We start from the raw sequence: 17,342 nt of genomic DNA on the forward strand, positions 1-17,342 counted from the left end.
CCTCTCAACAGTTCATGATTTAAATGTCTTCTCACCTACCTTCACAATGTGAAAACCATATTTTCTCTTCTTGTCCCTCAATAAAATTCAAAAACTATTTCCTTACTGCCCATCCTGAACCATAGGCCAACTTCTTCTGTGTTATTTCCCCTTTCATCAAAATATAGCCCTGGCTGCAATCCAGTAGTTTAGTCCTCCATCAAACTAGGGGATATTCATGTTTTACATGAAAAATTTCACTAAACAAAATCTCTACTTTTCCATCAATAAAAATCCTCTATTTTCTTCAAAGCTTAACTAATACCTAACTGTTCCATGAAACCTTTGTCCCTCCCAAATATGTTAGTTCATAATCTTTTGCTTTCCTGAAATTCTAAAGCACTATGACTAGGACATAGCCTAGCATCGGATCAAATGTTTTCTTAAAATGTCTGAAAGTATGCACAGTATTTTCTCCAAGAAGGTAGAAATAAAGCTTTAATACTAACCACAGCATTTAGCTCAGTGCTGGGTAGAGAACACACAACACTTGTTAGCTAGACTTTTCTTCTTTTCTATCTGCATGTTTTCTAGGAATTCAAATTTTGGTCAACATTATTCAGAATATAAGTGAAAATGGGCACCTGGGTAGCTCAGTGGGTTAAGCATCTGCCTTCAGCTCAGGTCATGATCTCAGGGTTCTAGGATCAAGTTCCACATCAGGCTACCTGCTCAGCAGGGAGTCTACTTCTCCTTCTACCCTTCCCCCTTGCTTGTGATCTCTCTCACTGTCTCTCTCAGATAAATAAATAAAACCTTTTTTAAAGTAAGTGAAAATATCTTAGCATGTATTTGTAAAGCATTAAAACATTGTTCTTAAAAAAAGTACAATGAAAAACCCAGCCATTCAAGTACGCTGTTGGTAGATTTGGCAATGCAAACGAGACAAAGAGTGCCTGTGACTACAAAAAGCTGCATGTAGGGGTGCCTAGGTGGCTCAGTGGGTTAAGCCTCTGCCTTTGGCTCAGGTCATGATCTCAGGGTCCTGGGATGGAGCCCTGCATCGGGCTCTCTGCTCAGCGGGGAGCCTGCTTCCCCCTCTCTCTCTGCCTGCCTCTCTGCCTACTTGTGATCTCTCTGTCAAATAAATAAAAATCTTAAAAAAAAAAAAAAGTTACATGTACATTTACTCCTTGACAGTCTAAAAAAGCTGTTGGCAAAGCTCTTTATCTCCAGTGAAAGAGGAAATGGGATTTGTGATGTGGACACTTACCTAGGAAAAGTCCCTTTTACCGGGAAGTAAGCTGAGACCACGAACTATTTTTACATGGCTATTTATTAATAATTCAATGGTGGTAAGCTTTTATTCATTGAGAATCAAATTTTCTACCCCAAAAGATACTGCTTCATACTTAAACAAAAGATATAACTGCCATTAATGATCCAACTATTAATTAGCCAGTAGCACCAGACTTGCATTTAAGAATGACAAAACCTCAGCTAATTAGATATATATCATTCAATCAATACCAGTGTTACCTTAGTGGTATATGATTACTGAGGAACATCTCAGCTGTGTTAATCAACTCTGCCGTGGTCTCATGAGCAGGATCAACTATGAAAACCTGCAAAGGGGAAGGGGGAAGGGAACACATAAAATGAAATTTATTCAAATATCACAGGGCCGATAAAAATGCTATTACTCTTAGTACTTGAATGTAATCTTTTTCTAGCAACTTTTTTTTTTAAGATTTTATGTATTTATTTGACAGAGAGAAACACAGCTAGAGAGGGAACACAAGCAGGGGGAGTGGGAGAGGGAAAAGCAGGCTTCCCACCAAGCAGGGAGCCCGATGCAGGGCTCGATCCTAGGACCCCAGGATCATGACCTGAGCCAAAGGCAGGCACTTTACAACTGAGCCACCGAGGCTCCCCTCTAGCAACTCTTGAACCCCCCAAAGAAGAGTTATACAAACAGCAGTTTCCCTCCTTAATGTTCAAAAGAACTCGGTACTAAAATGTGAAGTGATTTCCTCATGATGTTCTGCTAATAACATGGGAACTGTGTTCCAGATTACTAACACCAATAGTTTAACTACACCTAAAAAAATCCAAGTTTTATGAACTCTTCTACCTTAGAAAACAGAGATTATCTTTTCTGCGTATTCATTTCTAAACATCTCCAAATTAAGACTTCATTTAGAACTCAATTTTTAGATCACAATAATAGCTATCATGTATTAAGGTCTCATGATGTGCTTTAAATACGTACATAATCCCATTTAATAAAGTTCAGATATATAGTAAGAAAAAAAGAATGAGGGGTGCTTGGATGTCTCAATTGGTTAAGTCTGTACCTTCAGCTCAGGTCATGATCCCAGGGTTATGGGATCAAGCCCTGCATCAGGCTCCCTGCTCCGTGGAGCCTGCTTCTCCCTCTCCCTCTGCCTGCTGCTCTGCCTACTTGTGCGCTCTCTCTCTGTCAAATAAATAAATAAAATCTTTTTTAAAAAAAATGAAATTTGGCTGTAAAGGAAAAAAGTGGTTTCAAGAGTGTGGTGAGTTCAGAGGACAGTTTCCCTTGTATGTTCTGGGGAAGAGACTGGCCCCCAATCCCTTTAAGAGCAAATGGTGGAAAAGGAAGAAATGAGAGGGAAAAAGAGGGCCAACTAAAGCAATGAAATAAGAAGTAACAAGTAGGAGCTCACAGAAAGATTTATTTAAATTTTAGAGATTAAGATTCTAAAGGAAAAGAGTAGCAGCATATTCATCTTCTGAGTAAAACTATGTTAAAACTAAAATAAGGGGTACCTGGGTTGTGCAATCGGTTAAATGTCTGACTCTTGGTTTCAGCTCAGGTTGTGATTTCAGGGTCATAAGATCAAGCCCCATATCAGGCTGCATGCTCAGTGCAGAGTCTGCTCAAGATTGTCTCTCCCTCCTTCTCCCTCTGCCCCTCCCCCCACTCTTGCCTGCATGCTCATTCACTGGCACGGTCTCTCTCTCTGAAATAAACAAATAAACAAATCTTAAAAAACTAAAACAACACGGTCTAAACTTTCAGGTTAAGGATAAGGAACATTTCTTTACAAGCTGATGGAGACATTGCTACTGTGACATCTCACAGCCTTACACATGATCAAGACATTTAAAAACCCTTCAGTTTGAATATGGAGGTAAAAGAACATATTTAGTAGTCATAGTGGTGGGAGAAGCAGCTAGTACAGGAGAGAAATGAATGGTCTAGATATGGCTGAAAGGTAGAGGAGAAGGCAAGGGAGAAACAGAGCTCATCACCAGACAGTAAGTAGTTTTACTCACCATGTTATGCAAGTTTTTCCTAATCTGCCGGATAACACCAGGAAAAGTGGGTCGAAGCAACTCTTGTAGACTAGAAGGCCATGAATTATATCTGCTGTCAACCTCCAAGTTGTTGATCCACTAGGAAAAGAATAGCACAACATAACGCATACACTTTAGTCACTATTAGTGAAATTACCAGAAATAATAGTAAGACTTGAAATGATTTTAAGAAGAATCACATGGGAAAGACCATTTTCAAAAATACAAAGATCAAGTAGAAAAATGAGTGACTAAAACACAAGCCACAGAACAGAAGATATTTGCAACCTACAAAATCAATAAAGGACTAGTAGCAAGGCTATGTATAGAAATCTAACATATCAATTAAAAAAGGTTTGCAACATATGAGAAATGAAAATAAGCTATGGATATGAAGAAATTTATAGAGGAAATTCAACAGGGCAATTAACAAATGAAAGATGTACTACATCTTCACTAGTAATCTGAGAATTAGAAACTAAAACCACAGTGAAACTTCACACTCATTAAACTGAAAAAAAGTTTAAAGTTTGTCAATACCCAAGAATAGGCAAGGGTATAGAGCAATTAGAACTCTCACCCAAAGATGGTGCCTGGAACAGGTACTTTAGAGAAGAAAACAATCACTTTAGAAAAATACTCTAGTTCTAGGTATCCACCCCAAATGAATTCTCACATGTATGCACAGAGAGAGAGGTACAAAAAGATACAGTACTGCAGTACTGCTTATGACAGCAAAAAATTGGATACAACTTAATTCCATAAAGGGAGCAGTGAGTAAACAGTATGTAACATTTCTACAAAAAGGGCAAGGTGGCAAAGTATGTGGATATTACCTTTTACCTATAAACAGAGTATTTCTGGAAAGATACACAAGTAATTGATAGTGTCTGTTACTTTAGGGAGAAAAACTGGTGATGACGTATGGGTATGATGACACACCCTTTTGTATGTCCTGACTTTTAAACTGTGATTGTACAAAAGATCTTTTTTTTTTTAAAATAAGCAAAATTAAAACAGGACATGATAAAAAAGATCTGTATGGGTCAAACTATGTGAGTCCTGACAAAAGTGTTGAGTAACAAGGAAACTGACGAAGGACACAGCTATGGCATTTTTCAAATTTTCAAAACATACAATAGGAAATAAAGTAATAAAGTAAGGGACAGGAGGAAATATACATACAATAGGAAATAAATCAATAAAGTAAGGGATAAGAGGAATGCACCCCTACTTCCAAAGAGGAATCATCTGCAGAGAGGAAAGGGGTGGAAATGAAAGAGGACTTGGGGGTGGGGCGCCTGGGTGGCTCAGTGGGTTAAGCCTCTGCCTTCAACTCAGGTCATGATCTCAGGGTCCTGGGATCGAGCCCCGCATTGGGCTCTCTGCTCGGCAGGGAGCCTGCTTCCCCCTCTCTCTCTGCCTGCCTCTCCGCCTACTTGTGACCTCTCTCTGCCAAATAAATAAAATCCTTAAAAAAAAAAAAAAGAAAGAGGACTTGGACAGAAACATGAGTTTTCTTCCAAGAAAACAAGATCTGACACAAAATGATTAAATGTTAACATGTACTAAGTATGGTGATGTGTTATACTGTTATTAATTATACTAATCTCTTTACTCTTCATAATTTTACTTTTGTAATTAAAGATGTTTTTAACAAGAAAAGAAATGACAGAATATCAAAATAACAACTACATTACCTAGGGAGAACTCAAATAATGATCACCTTCTATATAATTTTCTTTTGAAAAAAATTCCCTACAATAAATGCAGTACAGTAACCAAGAAAAAAAGGACAGGAGGGCCAAGGGTGTGCCAGGCACACCTGTAGCACCAATCTTGCTTTGACCACACAAGGAGACAGAGGCTCAGAGATATCAATACAGCAGATATTAATCTATATAAATTCTTTACATACAAAATAACCAACATTCTTTTAAAGAAGGATACTGGCCAAAAAACATACACAAAAATCACATAGAACTTGTACGCAACAGAAAAAATACAAACTTAGCACATTAGACATAATAATTCAAGTTTTTGGAGGATTTAAGACACTATTATATATAGAGTCCCAAATAAGCAGCTGTTATAAATCACTTTATGATGCCAATATAAGGGACAGAAGAAATAATTTACCTCTCACAAAACACCAGTGAGAAAACCATAATAAAATGCCTGGCCAGAATGCCCCTTGGACACTCCAACAGAATACCTACTGAAATAGCAGGACTCCGGATGTCTACAGCATAGTCGGCCTCAGAGGGCTGGATGTTCAATTTCAAAACATTATGCAGAGAAAGGCCTTCTATTCCCAGTCTATGCAGACCCTCCATTACACGAGCTTCATTCCTCAAGACATCAAACAGACTGGGGGTAAAAAATGGTAGAAAAAGTTAAAAAAAAAAAAAAACTCACCACGAAAAAAATTTATCAGTTCAAACTCAATGCCCTGTTCAAACTAGCAGAGAAATCAAAAAAGGGAGGTCTTGCCCTTGTGTCATCTTGTCAAAATATATAGAATGAAGTAGGTAGGACTTTCTTCTTATATATATTTATCAATGTATCTATCAGGTATAAAATTATCTCTAAAGGGGCACCTGGGTGGCTTGGTGGGTTAGGCCTCTGCCTTCGGCTCAGGTCGTGATCTCAGGGTCCTGGGATCGAGCCCCGCATCGGGCTCTCTGCTCGGCAGGGAGCCTGCTTCCTCCCCTCTCTCTGTCTGCCTCTCTGCCTATTTGTGATCTCTCTCTGTCGAATAAATAAATAAAATCTTTTAAAAAAAATCATCTCTAAATATTAACACACAATTTGAGGATGAATAATCCTCAGTGTTTTTTTACACTGCATGTTTTAAAAAACACTATGGTAATGTCTCTGTATTATTTCTATATAAATCTACAATTATCTCATAAGTAAAAATTTATTTTAAAAAACAACTACATTATATAGATTTAGCACAGGTTACAACATCAGTGTCAATCTTCAAGGTGCACATATATACAAACACAATAAAAGGTCTGAAAGAATTTATACCCAATGTAAAGGTTTGCTACAGAAGGTAGAAAAGATGGGAGGAAGAAGAAATAAGAAAATAAGAAATAAGAAGCCAGGATGAAGACTTTACTTTTCTTAGTATTTTTATCTGTGTATCACTTAAAACTGTTTAAATAATCAATTTGTAAACTCTGAAAAATTAAAGAGATATGAGTATATTTTTTACTTAAGGAAAATTACAAGTCTGGGCAATCTTTTTAAAGCATCCACATCAATCTTATGAACTTTTTACCAGCTCTGAAAAGCAGTAAGAGCTCAATTAAGATAATTAATGTGAAAAATATCTTATTGTGGGAACTGATTCTTCTGAAGCATCATCAGTAGCTTTTGTTTTTACTATTACAAAGCCACAGTGTCAACTGTGTCAATCTTAATTCCAAGGACAAAATCTGAATTCCACCTATCCACCCACCCTCAAAATTCATAAGGCCAATTTAGAACAAGTTAGTCCTGAACCACATTTTAGCAACACAAAAGGGTAGATACTTTTTTTTTTTTTTTTTTGGTTAAGATTTAATATCCATTTGAGAAAGAAAGGAGAGAGTAAGCAAGGGAGGGACAAAGGGAGAAGGAAAGTGAAACCCAAGCTGATTCCATGTAGGGCTCAATCTCATAACCCTGAAACTACAACTGAGATCACGACCTGAGCAGAAACCAATAGTCAGCCACCTAGCCAACTGTGCCACCCAGGTGCCCCTAGATATTCAAATAATATATGTAAGATGGAACGCTTTCTGAGACACGGGATACAGAGGCAGCATTTTGGATAAACTTACTTCACACAGTTTCCAGAAGTAAAAGAACCTGCTCACACTCTCTTTTTTTATGGATAAGTGGAAAACTATAGCTCTAAAAGGGCATCCTCAAAAGACACTTAGACCTTCAATGTCCAAGGCCTTGAATATACATTATGATAACAAATGACAGTATTATCATCTCCATCCCAGTCATCCACTCATGACTTAGGATTCATTATTCACTGCACCTGGTAAGCCATTAGGCTTTAAAACATGCCACCTCAAGTAGGACAATCTGAACACGCTATAAGGAGCTAACATTATATAACCTTTCCGAGAATAAAAAATATTATCCATACCTGAATATATCCTGTGTATCTAAATCAATATGAAGTCCATTGATGAACAGCGCAGAATCTCCAGGCTGTAATCCTAAAGTTCCCTTGAAATACTAAAATATTTAAAAAAAAAAAATTTGTTATGGAACAAGGAGAATGTTTAACCAAAATTTCCATGTTTCTGACTCTATTATATGTACAAATGTTGCATCCTCTTATTTATTATAGGAAACCCTAAGGCTGGGTTAAGATTTCCTTTTATGTACTCCCATAGACCGCTCTCAGTATTTACTGCATTGTAATGAAACTGCTAGTTCATATGAAATATGACTCTCCTCCCTTCCTCCTTCCAACTACGATTAATACAAATGTTTCCTATAATGTCAGGGGAAGGAGAAGGAGGGAGATTGATTGAATAAGCCAAGTGCCGAGAGTCACTTTTCATAAAAAAGGACTTCTTTTACTATTTCCTGTTTGTGATGCCAACCAAGGTGGTGATCAGCAGTCACTAATAGCTGTGCCTTCTCGATGAACTCCAAGGATCTAATCTAAAAGGGTTTCAAAACCCCACACCTCCCTTAAACCTTCAAACTAATGCACACTAGGAAATTGAGACATTGTCCCTGAGGACAGCTCCCACGTGCAACCTAGCTGTCCAAGACCTGGTTTCCAAGGGCCCTTCAACTGCTGCTCCCTCAGACAGTGACTCCCTGACACACAGGTGACTGTGCAGTCCCTGCAGCCCTTCAGACTTGCCCAACCCATCAGACACACTGCTTGGATGCCATGCTGTAGCTTCTGTTGACTTCTATCTTTCCATTTAATTATTCTTTCCTACCAAGGAAACTGGGACTGCTACTCATATTTCACACCACAGGGCGCTAATCCACACAGCAAAGGGAAGAAACTACTCAGATACTAGCGACAGAACTTAAACCCTTAGTTCTCACAGGGCTGGGAGAAGAAGGACAGGGACTACTGAGCTCCCTTCATTTCCCAATAGTCAGCAAACTAAGAGAAGTAAACTTTAAGGTCCAGTATTGCATGGGTAAAGCATAAAACAATGAGGAAGACACAGCTTTTACTTCTTTGCCCCGCAAGGATTAAATTGCAAGTAAAATAAGGGAAAAATGGAGAGTTGCATCAATTCAGAATTGGAATTTCTTACGTGGGAAAGAAAAAACTCCATGTCCATCCTCTGACCATAAGAAACACTAATTCTGAGCTGCTAAACTCAACTACTCATGCCTATTTAAAGATCTGGGTGCTGGTAACAGAATAAAGTTCACTCTGTGAAAATTCATCACACTAAAGATTGAGGGTTTGTGCACATTTTTGCTTGTGTTGTATACTTTTGTATTTTATACTTTAACAAAATATTTAATAAAAAACAAAAAAAAACAAAGAATCCAGGAAGTACTACAGTCTATATAATTTAATGTTTTGTTCTCTAGCGAGGGAAAGAAGCCATAAAAATCAGATAATATTGGTATTGTTATTGTGGAAATAAAAAACAAGGTAAATAAAAACTATTCATAAGGTTTCTTCAACTTAGTAAATATTTGAGAGAAATTTGGTTTACTTATTCCTCAGACCTATTTAATTAATTAATATCTCATATGTAAAGGTTTAAAAAATCTGGGGTAAAGACAGTAGACTGAACATAAGTTTCCCTCCTGAAACTCTGCTGAAATGTCAGTTTTCTAAAAAGGGACTGTAGTAATAAATCCACAACAACAAAGAGAACAAAAAAAGTAAAAGGAAAATTAATTTTGAGAAAGTAGAAAGGAAATGCATGAGTAGCAACTGTCTTAGTAACCCCAAGAAAGCCGAATGCCAGACCAACAGTAGGAAAAACCAACAGAAACCACAAGTTATCCTGTGAAACTCAAAATGCTCAAGAATTGACAGCACAAAGAGCACACGTGTGAGGGGGCAATCACTAGGCTAAAAAATGATATCTGATGGACAGCTTTTTAAAGATAAGAGCCCTCAGACTCCCTTGCTGATTTCACACAGTAACGTGACTACTGTCATGACTCCCTCTACTCCAGAAAAATGAAGTCTCATCCCCTGGAAAGAGTGAAAGAAAGAATCTGGGAACGTGGAAAAATAAAGCACAACTGAGGGCAGGGATCCCATACTGAAAACCGGGAATGGAGCAAAAATATCCCAAATGTTCTTCCTACTGGGCTTCTACGAGGCAGGCAGCCAGACTTCACCCTCCAGGCAGATTTGAAGATCCTTTTCCGGAGACTTAACAACGCAAGAGGAAAGGTATCAGGATACTGACACTGGGATGAATTAGGAAATGGCCATACCAGGAGAGCCTATAGTCAAAAAGCCTCATCCTTAAGGCTTCCCATCAGCTCTTTACTGCCTCATTCTCTTCAATAAGAGCAGTAGATCACAAAGCATGTAAGGAAAGCCTCTAACATTAAGGACAAGAGACCAAAAAGAAAAGTCAACTTAAGAGGACAAAAAGAAAGTCAACTTAAGAGGAAACAGATGATGCAAGAGAGAAGAAAACATACACATGCATCATTGACAGCTTTAGAAAGATTTAAGAACACCACAAAAAGAAGAATCTAGAAACAATAACCTTTGTTAATTAAAGATTTAAAAGATAAAGGAAAAATACCAACAAAGGAGTTGAAAATCTTTCCCAGAAAGTTTAAAAATAAAACATCAAAGAATTAGAAAATAGGAAATAATATGTATTTTTTAATTAGAACAAACTAGTGGAGGAGGTGCAATACCTTAAAAATGAAGAAGTCCAGGGAAACAAAAGAGAGAAAGCAGAGGGAATGAGGCAAAGAAATAATTCAAGCAAATTTCGCAAAACTAAAGGAAATTATTTTCCAGATTTGGAGGGGCCACCATCCACCCAATAGTATAGAGATTTTCTTAAAAGGCACAGCACTGTGAAATATCAGATTACAGGGACAAAGAAAAGATCCTGAATGATTCTGGAAAGAAAAAACAGATCTCATACCAAGGGCTCAGATTTCTCAATAACCACAATAGAAACCAAAATTCCAAGAACCAATTGCCTTCAAACTGTCTCCCTTGACCCGCTGAACTCAGGAATGACATACTGAACTCAGGAAACTATCTTTTAGAAACTAAAACATCTTTTAGAAACTAAAAAATTGCTGGAACAGAAAAAGAAACGTTTGAGGGTAATGGATGATAACTGTGCAGATGAATCAGAGAGTGCTCCACATCCTCAGCTGCATTACAATGTTAAAGTCCCTGGTTTGGGGAATATTCATCCTAAACCCTAATAAAAGGAGATAACTTACCCCTATTGGAACAGTCACAGTTTTCTAAATTATTTCCCATGATCTCCCTGTTTATACAAATAAAGATCACCTCTGGAGGCAACTCCACCTGGTATGGTCTCTGTCTATAACTCACCAAAGAGTAGACCCACTTTAGTCCAGTAACAAAACTTCTAAATGACTTCCAATCTAGAATTCTATACCCAACCAAGTTAGCAATAAAAAACAGAAATGGAGGAGTGCCTGGGCAGCTCAGTCAGTTAAGCTTCTGCCTTCGGCTCAGGTCATAATCCCAGGGTCCTCGTATCAAACCCTGCATCAGGCTCTACACTTAGTGGGGAGTCTGCTTCTCCCTCTCCCTCTGCCCACCTCCCTGCTTGTGTTCTCTCTCTCTCAAATAAATTAATTAATCTTTAAAAAAAAAAAGGAATGGGAAATTGATTTCTCAGAGTTTAAAATTTACCTTGCATGCAACTTTTCTCATGAAGAATGATGTGCTGCACCAAAATAAGAAAGTAAAACAAAACAAAAAAAAAGAAGCTTTGGTATCCAAGAACAGGAGATCCAACAAAAGAGATTAAAGCAAGGTCCCAGGATAACTGGAATGTCCTAGACATAAAGAACCACCAGATCACAGTGGAGCAGAACAAAAATTGATAAAATCACAGCATAAGTATACACAAATTGGAGAGTACCAATATGGAGTAATGGCAGACATCGGGGTGAGGGGCAGTGAAAGAAAGTTAAACTTCATCCTTGTAATGGAGGCTAAGATATAAGGTTTGAAACTGGAAAACACTGCACCAACTCAAACGTGCTAGAAATATGGGGATAAATATCAAAACAATTAGCTAAGTGTTCAAAGCAGATACTTCTGGTAAGGGGGACAAAATAGGAAGTAAGTCATGTTAGGAGGATACTGTTTATCTAAACAAAGTGGTGGCACCATCTGATTTTTTTTTTTTTAAGATTTTTATTTATCTATTTGATAGAGATCACAAGTAGCGGAGAGGCAGACAGAGAGAGAGGAGGAAGCAGACTCCCTGCCAAGCAGAAAGCCCGATGTGGGGCTCGATCCCAGGACCCTGTGATCATGACCTGAGCTAAAGGCAGAGGCTTTAACCCACTGAGCCACCCAGGCGCCCTACCACCTGATTTTTCAAAGATTTCATTTATTTATTTGAGAGAGAAGGAGAGAGAGACAGAGACAGAGACAGAGACAGAGACAGTGCCCATGAATAAGCAAGAGTGAGTGGGGAGAGGAGCACAGGAAGAGGGAGGGACAAGTAGACTCCACATTGAGTGCAGAGCCTGACACAGGGCTTGATCCCAGGACCATTAAATCATGACCTGAGCTGAAATCAAGAGTCAGACACCTAACCAACTGAGCTACCCAGGCATCCCTGATGTTTGAATTGTATTCATATTCAACTTTGATTGAAAATTAAAAATATTTTAAAAGATTACAGAAATAAAACACCACCACCTTTACTAAAAGGAGAGTACAACTATTAAATGTCATTGATGTAACTCAGATTTCCTCATCTTTAAAGATGCAATACAAAACAGAAAGGAAAATAGTGATTTTCCACTGGGTAATACCTTCTGATTTTCTTCCACTTCAGTTCTAAGTTCCGAATTCACTGCTGTTTTTGTTATTGCTCTATAGAAATAAAAATACTATTAGTGTTTAGTTAAACATTTGATATAAATGTCTCTAATTTCCCTATAATTACATATGAAACAACACATTGCTCAATACATTAAAAAAAGTAAATAGGAAAAAAAAACCTTCACCTTCACAAATAATTAAATGCATTTCTCCATACAGGTGTATGTACATTTTCATTATTACAAAATATGATACCACAGAAAAGTAGCAGTAGTAACAGCATTTTAAAGCAAGTGCAGTTATCCCCAGGATCTTAAGTTAAATATATGTAACTCTACTCCTATATATGATCTTTACTGTGCACAGGCTAAAGGCCAATGTTAAATTAAGATAACAGACTGCTCATCCTATTTGAGCACTTTTGGTGGAGGTGTAATCCTAAATGTATATCTTCAATAGCATGATGAACTAAATGAGAATGCATTATATGATTTTTAAGTCCTGTCTAAGAAATATTTTCCAAGACTAATTAAATAAACAAACTTATTTATAAAATATCTCACATCAGAAACCAAACCACCTTTGTTCAGTTACTCGAGAAAAACACTAGCAACCATTTAAGTCATTAGTCTCTAAAAATTTGGATTTTTAAAATCATTTATTTAGAAGATATGGAGGACAATTATACAATGGAAAGCAGTATCAAAAAAAGCTGCATTCAAAATCTTATTGTGTCATCATGAACAAATCAGCCTCTAAAACTCATTTTCCTCATCACGTTCGAATAAGATGATGTCTATGAAATTCTTCAGGAACAAAAACATTATAGTCCATGCCAGATCCTAAATTAGTTATAACTGCATACACGAGATTTTGTTAACTCATCCAATCCTGACAGGTAGGTATCATTATTTCAATTTTACTGCTGAGGAAGTAAGGTAAAGAGAGGTCACTGATTTGCAAACATAATGCAACTAGCAAGTGGCAGAGCCAAGGACACAAGCTAAATGGGTCTCTCCAACCACACAACATATGGTATTGCCATCTTCCCAAAAAGACATCATTAGCAGTATGGTACTGGTAGTAAAACACTAATTTTCTAAGCATTTTCATATTTTACTTGCCTCATTTTTCATGGAAACATGAAGATAATTAGGTATGTGTCAAAGAGAAGAATGTGTCAGAGCCTGGCTCTTTATTACCTGGCTTTGGTGGGAAAATTTTGACTAAGATCCTTCATAACTACCAAAGCTAATTCAATAGGAGCAGCCAAGATTCGGGCAGCAGTCTGGAAACTGAGATCTGCAACAAGGTCAGATACAATTTAAAGTGCATTAATCTAATGCAAAGAGAACTAAGAAAAAAATCACATTCTTTTCTCACAATATTCTTGGTAACTGAGAATGCTTGAGAATGCAACCATTTCAGAGAGTGCCTATGGTGTAATTCAGGTTTTATTCACTTCATAGGTCCCCAGAATATTTACTGTTGTCATTCCTTGCTATATTTGCATAGAACAGTAAAGCATATACTAAAACATTTACATTTAGCACAGGAGAAATCCATCTTGAATCCGTTTCTTTTTTCTGAATTTACAATATACCACAAAATAAAGCAAAAGACTTCAGTAAATTATGTTTAAAATAAAAAAAATAATGTGATAACTAGATCTTTGAACCAGAAAAGCAAAAATATATCCTGCCATGTTAATATGTCTTTAACATTTGACAGATACACTGTTCAAGAAATGTATACATAAAGAAACATACAGACTAAGACAAACATGTATGTACTATTACAAACTTACGAATCTGTTTACACAGATAAAGATATGGTACTTATTTTTATATCTACTTCTGAACAGTGTTATCTGTCTCCCAAAGGACTTCCTCTTTTTTCTAATTAATCATAATTAATCACTCTATCTTGAAAATCTGTGGCACCCTCAAAATCTGGTGAATAAATAACATTAGTTTCAAATTCTACATTTTTTAATACCATAAAATGTAGTCAAAAAGTAGGCCAGTGATTCCTCTTCATGTTTATTACCTTGCAATTGCCAAACTTTTAAAGGCGCCATTTCATTGGTGCTTTCTACAAGATGTTTTCTGAGTTCTTTCAACTGCCCCTTCAGGTCAGGGTGCAGGTCTCTGAAAGAAACATAAAATCAGTCTTATTAATGTGCCTTTCCTTTCTCAAAGAACAATTAGCTGTTGGCTCCAATTGTATCTTGATGATTTTCACCTTAGCAATAAGAAAATTCCTACAATACAGGAGAAATTTAAAGCACATTTTTCTTAAAAATAAGCTAATATAGGGGCACCTGGGTGGCTCAGTCAGTTAAGTGTCTGCATTCAGCTCAGGTCACGATCTCAGGATCCTGGGATTGAGCCCTGGATCTGAGCTCTACATCGGGCTCCCTGCACAGTGGCAAGCCTACTCCCTTTGCCCCTCACCCTACTCATGTTCTCTCTCTCTCTCTCAAATAAATAAAATCTTAAGAAAAAAAGAAAGCTAATATAGAAAATTACAATTTTTAAAACCACAAAATTTACAGATTAAAAAAATGAATCACTACAACAGTGATTCTCTGTGTTGGGGATGGGGATTAGGACTGAGAGTGGGGAAAAAGGGGACCCCAACTCTACCTGTAGTGTTTTCCCTTGTTTCTTTCTTTCTTTCTTTCTTTTTTAAAGTAAAAGAAGGTGTATCTTGGAAAAAATCTTGATAAATAGTTCTTTGGAACCAAAAAGAAAGTATGATTACAACCATCAATTCTGGGTGTTAAGTACATGAGTATGTTCTATTATTTTCCATACTTTACTGATCTTTCTAGCTTCTCAAAATAAAACTGGAAATATATCACTGTCAGTCCCAAGATGGATTTCTTTCAGCTACATGCTCATAAATCCTTTAATCACATGAATAATACAACTTAAGCTAACCAAGATTATTGGGTTTCCTTCAGTTTTATCTTGAAATATAGTACATTCTATTTAAAGTTAGTAAAACAGACGACATGGATATTATCATTTAGATCAGACAACAGATGGCTGGTAGGGTAATTCTGTTCTTTTAAATGCCAGAAACTCAATATTTCTTAAATGCCACATACAGAAAGTAAAATATTTACTCAGATTCTTCACCTTCCAACCAATCCATTTCTAATCAGTTACTACAAACTCTTCATGATGAAAATATCAGAAAATGGTCCCATTACTTTAGATAGCTAAGTAACTATTCTAAATGGCCACAAAAGAAAATGTCTTCAATACTCTACATACCAACTTGGTGCTCTAAATACGTATGATCATAATGCTATCCAAAAAGCAAACATAAAAAACATGAATATGAAGAGATTCTGGATATCAGGAATCAATAAAAATCAATAAAAATGGAATCTGACTGCATACTAATGAGGCCCAAACTGATGTTAAACATAAAGAAACATGCATATGCATAGGATGAAGTGAACATGTACACAGAAATTCAACATGAACTGAGTCATCTCTGCTGAACTATTGTCTGATTAAGTCATTTCACTGGACCAAATGTTAAAGCTCAACTACATGAAACTGGGCCTATACATATTTCTTCAGGATCCATTCTTTAACCAAAAAAAAAAAAAAAGCCCAAATGAACAAAAACGCAAAAAACAAAAAAACCTCACTGTAGCTGTCCTAATTAAGATAACCAGATAAAGCAGAATTCAGGGCTCTAAACAATTTTCAAGGTGTAACAGAAATAACTATTCCGGACTGTAAATAATTACCAAGGCATAATAGAAATAATTACAACATTTAAAATAACAACTAAGAAGAATTTTCAGCTATAAATTTCTATGATACTTTCATAAAATGGCTATCAATTTTTTTTAAGAAAACATCTTTTATCCTCTTTCACATAAAGGAAAGTCTAATATATTTCAACTGTATGTACCTTTTTTGCATTGTTTCAGGCTATGCTTAGCTTAAATAGCTAAGATCTCTCTCACTTAAAATATTTTTTATTTTCTTGGGGAAAATTGAGTGAAACAATGATGTTCCTATTATGTCAATCAAAAACTGGCATGTAACTTTATGTCATCAACTGCAAGGCCCAGAAAAGGAGATCAACTAAAGCCATAGGCAGGCCACCTTAATATCATTTAATAATAATGTGCTTCGGATGCCTGGAGATCATAAACTACACAGTAAGTTAAGTGGTAACTGCTTCGTATCAGATTACATATATAAAGTACTACTGAGAGATCTGTAATCGGACAGTAATGAGAAAGATGATGCTTATAATGGGAGGAAGCCTGGAGCTTTAAGAGAATAAAGGCATTCCCAAAATTATATGCCATACCTTAATTTTCCAAAGAGGAATCCCTGAACTTCATCAATGGGATCATTTTCACCAATCACTGTAGTGTTTACCTCAGTTCCTATAAAGCACAAGCAAAAACATATCTAACTGTTTAGAAGGGAAATTAAAATGTTATTAACCTCATAAACTTTGAATAATGTAAAGCAAATTAGAAACACCTGAAATTATAATACCATTTAAAATACTGAATACCTCAATGAATATTTTACACGGTTTTTTTCCAAACAAACAAACAGAATGTGTTTTTCAATGTATCTTGTGTTCTGGATAAAGTAAAATGGATTTCCTCCTGACCTTTTGGAAAATTTTGTATGTTAAGAAGCTCAAAATTAATACCTTTAAAATACCTTTAAAAACAGTGGATTTTTAGTATCAAAATTCTAAGGAATTTGCAATTAGGCAATATAATCCTAAATATAATTATTGAGAACAGAATGATGAAGTACTAGACTATCCTCCATTTACTCAAACCAATCATTTTTATCTTTAAAATGAGTGCACAAGGAAGAAATACACTACACACAAAACTTGTGGTTCAGGGCACCTGAGTGGCTCAGTCAATTATCTGTCTTTGGCTCAGGTCATGATCCCAGGGTCCTGGGATAGAGCCCCATGTCTAGTTCCC

The 17,342-nt window shown here is 36.5% G+C and overlaps 1 protein-coding gene across 1 annotated transcript in view; it reads right to left on the reverse strand.

The window, feature by feature from the left end:
- UGGT1 (UDP-glucose glycoprotein glucosyltransferase 1) overlaps positions 1–17,342 on the reverse strand; it is a 117,148-nt gene that overhangs the window by 68,825 nt on the left and 30,981 nt on the right. The window contains exons 8-15 of the mRNA XM_080799532.1: positions 16,697–16,775; positions 14,399–14,499; positions 13,552–13,651; positions 12,340–12,400; positions 7,475–7,566; positions 5,541–5,691; positions 3,301–3,420; positions 1,519–1,604 (exon numbers count right to left, since the gene is read on the reverse strand). Of these exons, the coding sequence (XP_080655658.1) occupies positions 1,519–1,604; positions 3,301–3,420; positions 5,541–5,691; positions 7,475–7,566; positions 12,340–12,400; positions 13,552–13,651; positions 14,399–14,499; positions 16,697–16,775 (790 nt within the window). The remainder of the gene's footprint in view (positions 1–1,518; positions 1,605–3,300; positions 3,421–5,540; positions 5,692–7,474; positions 7,567–12,339; positions 12,401–13,551; positions 13,652–14,398; positions 14,500–16,696; positions 16,776–17,342) is intronic.

This window comes from Martes martes, assembly GCF_963455335.1.
Source record: "Martes martes genome assembly, chromosome: 3".
Taxonomy (NCBI): domain Eukaryota; kingdom Metazoa; phylum Chordata; class Mammalia; order Carnivora; family Mustelidae; genus Martes; species Martes martes.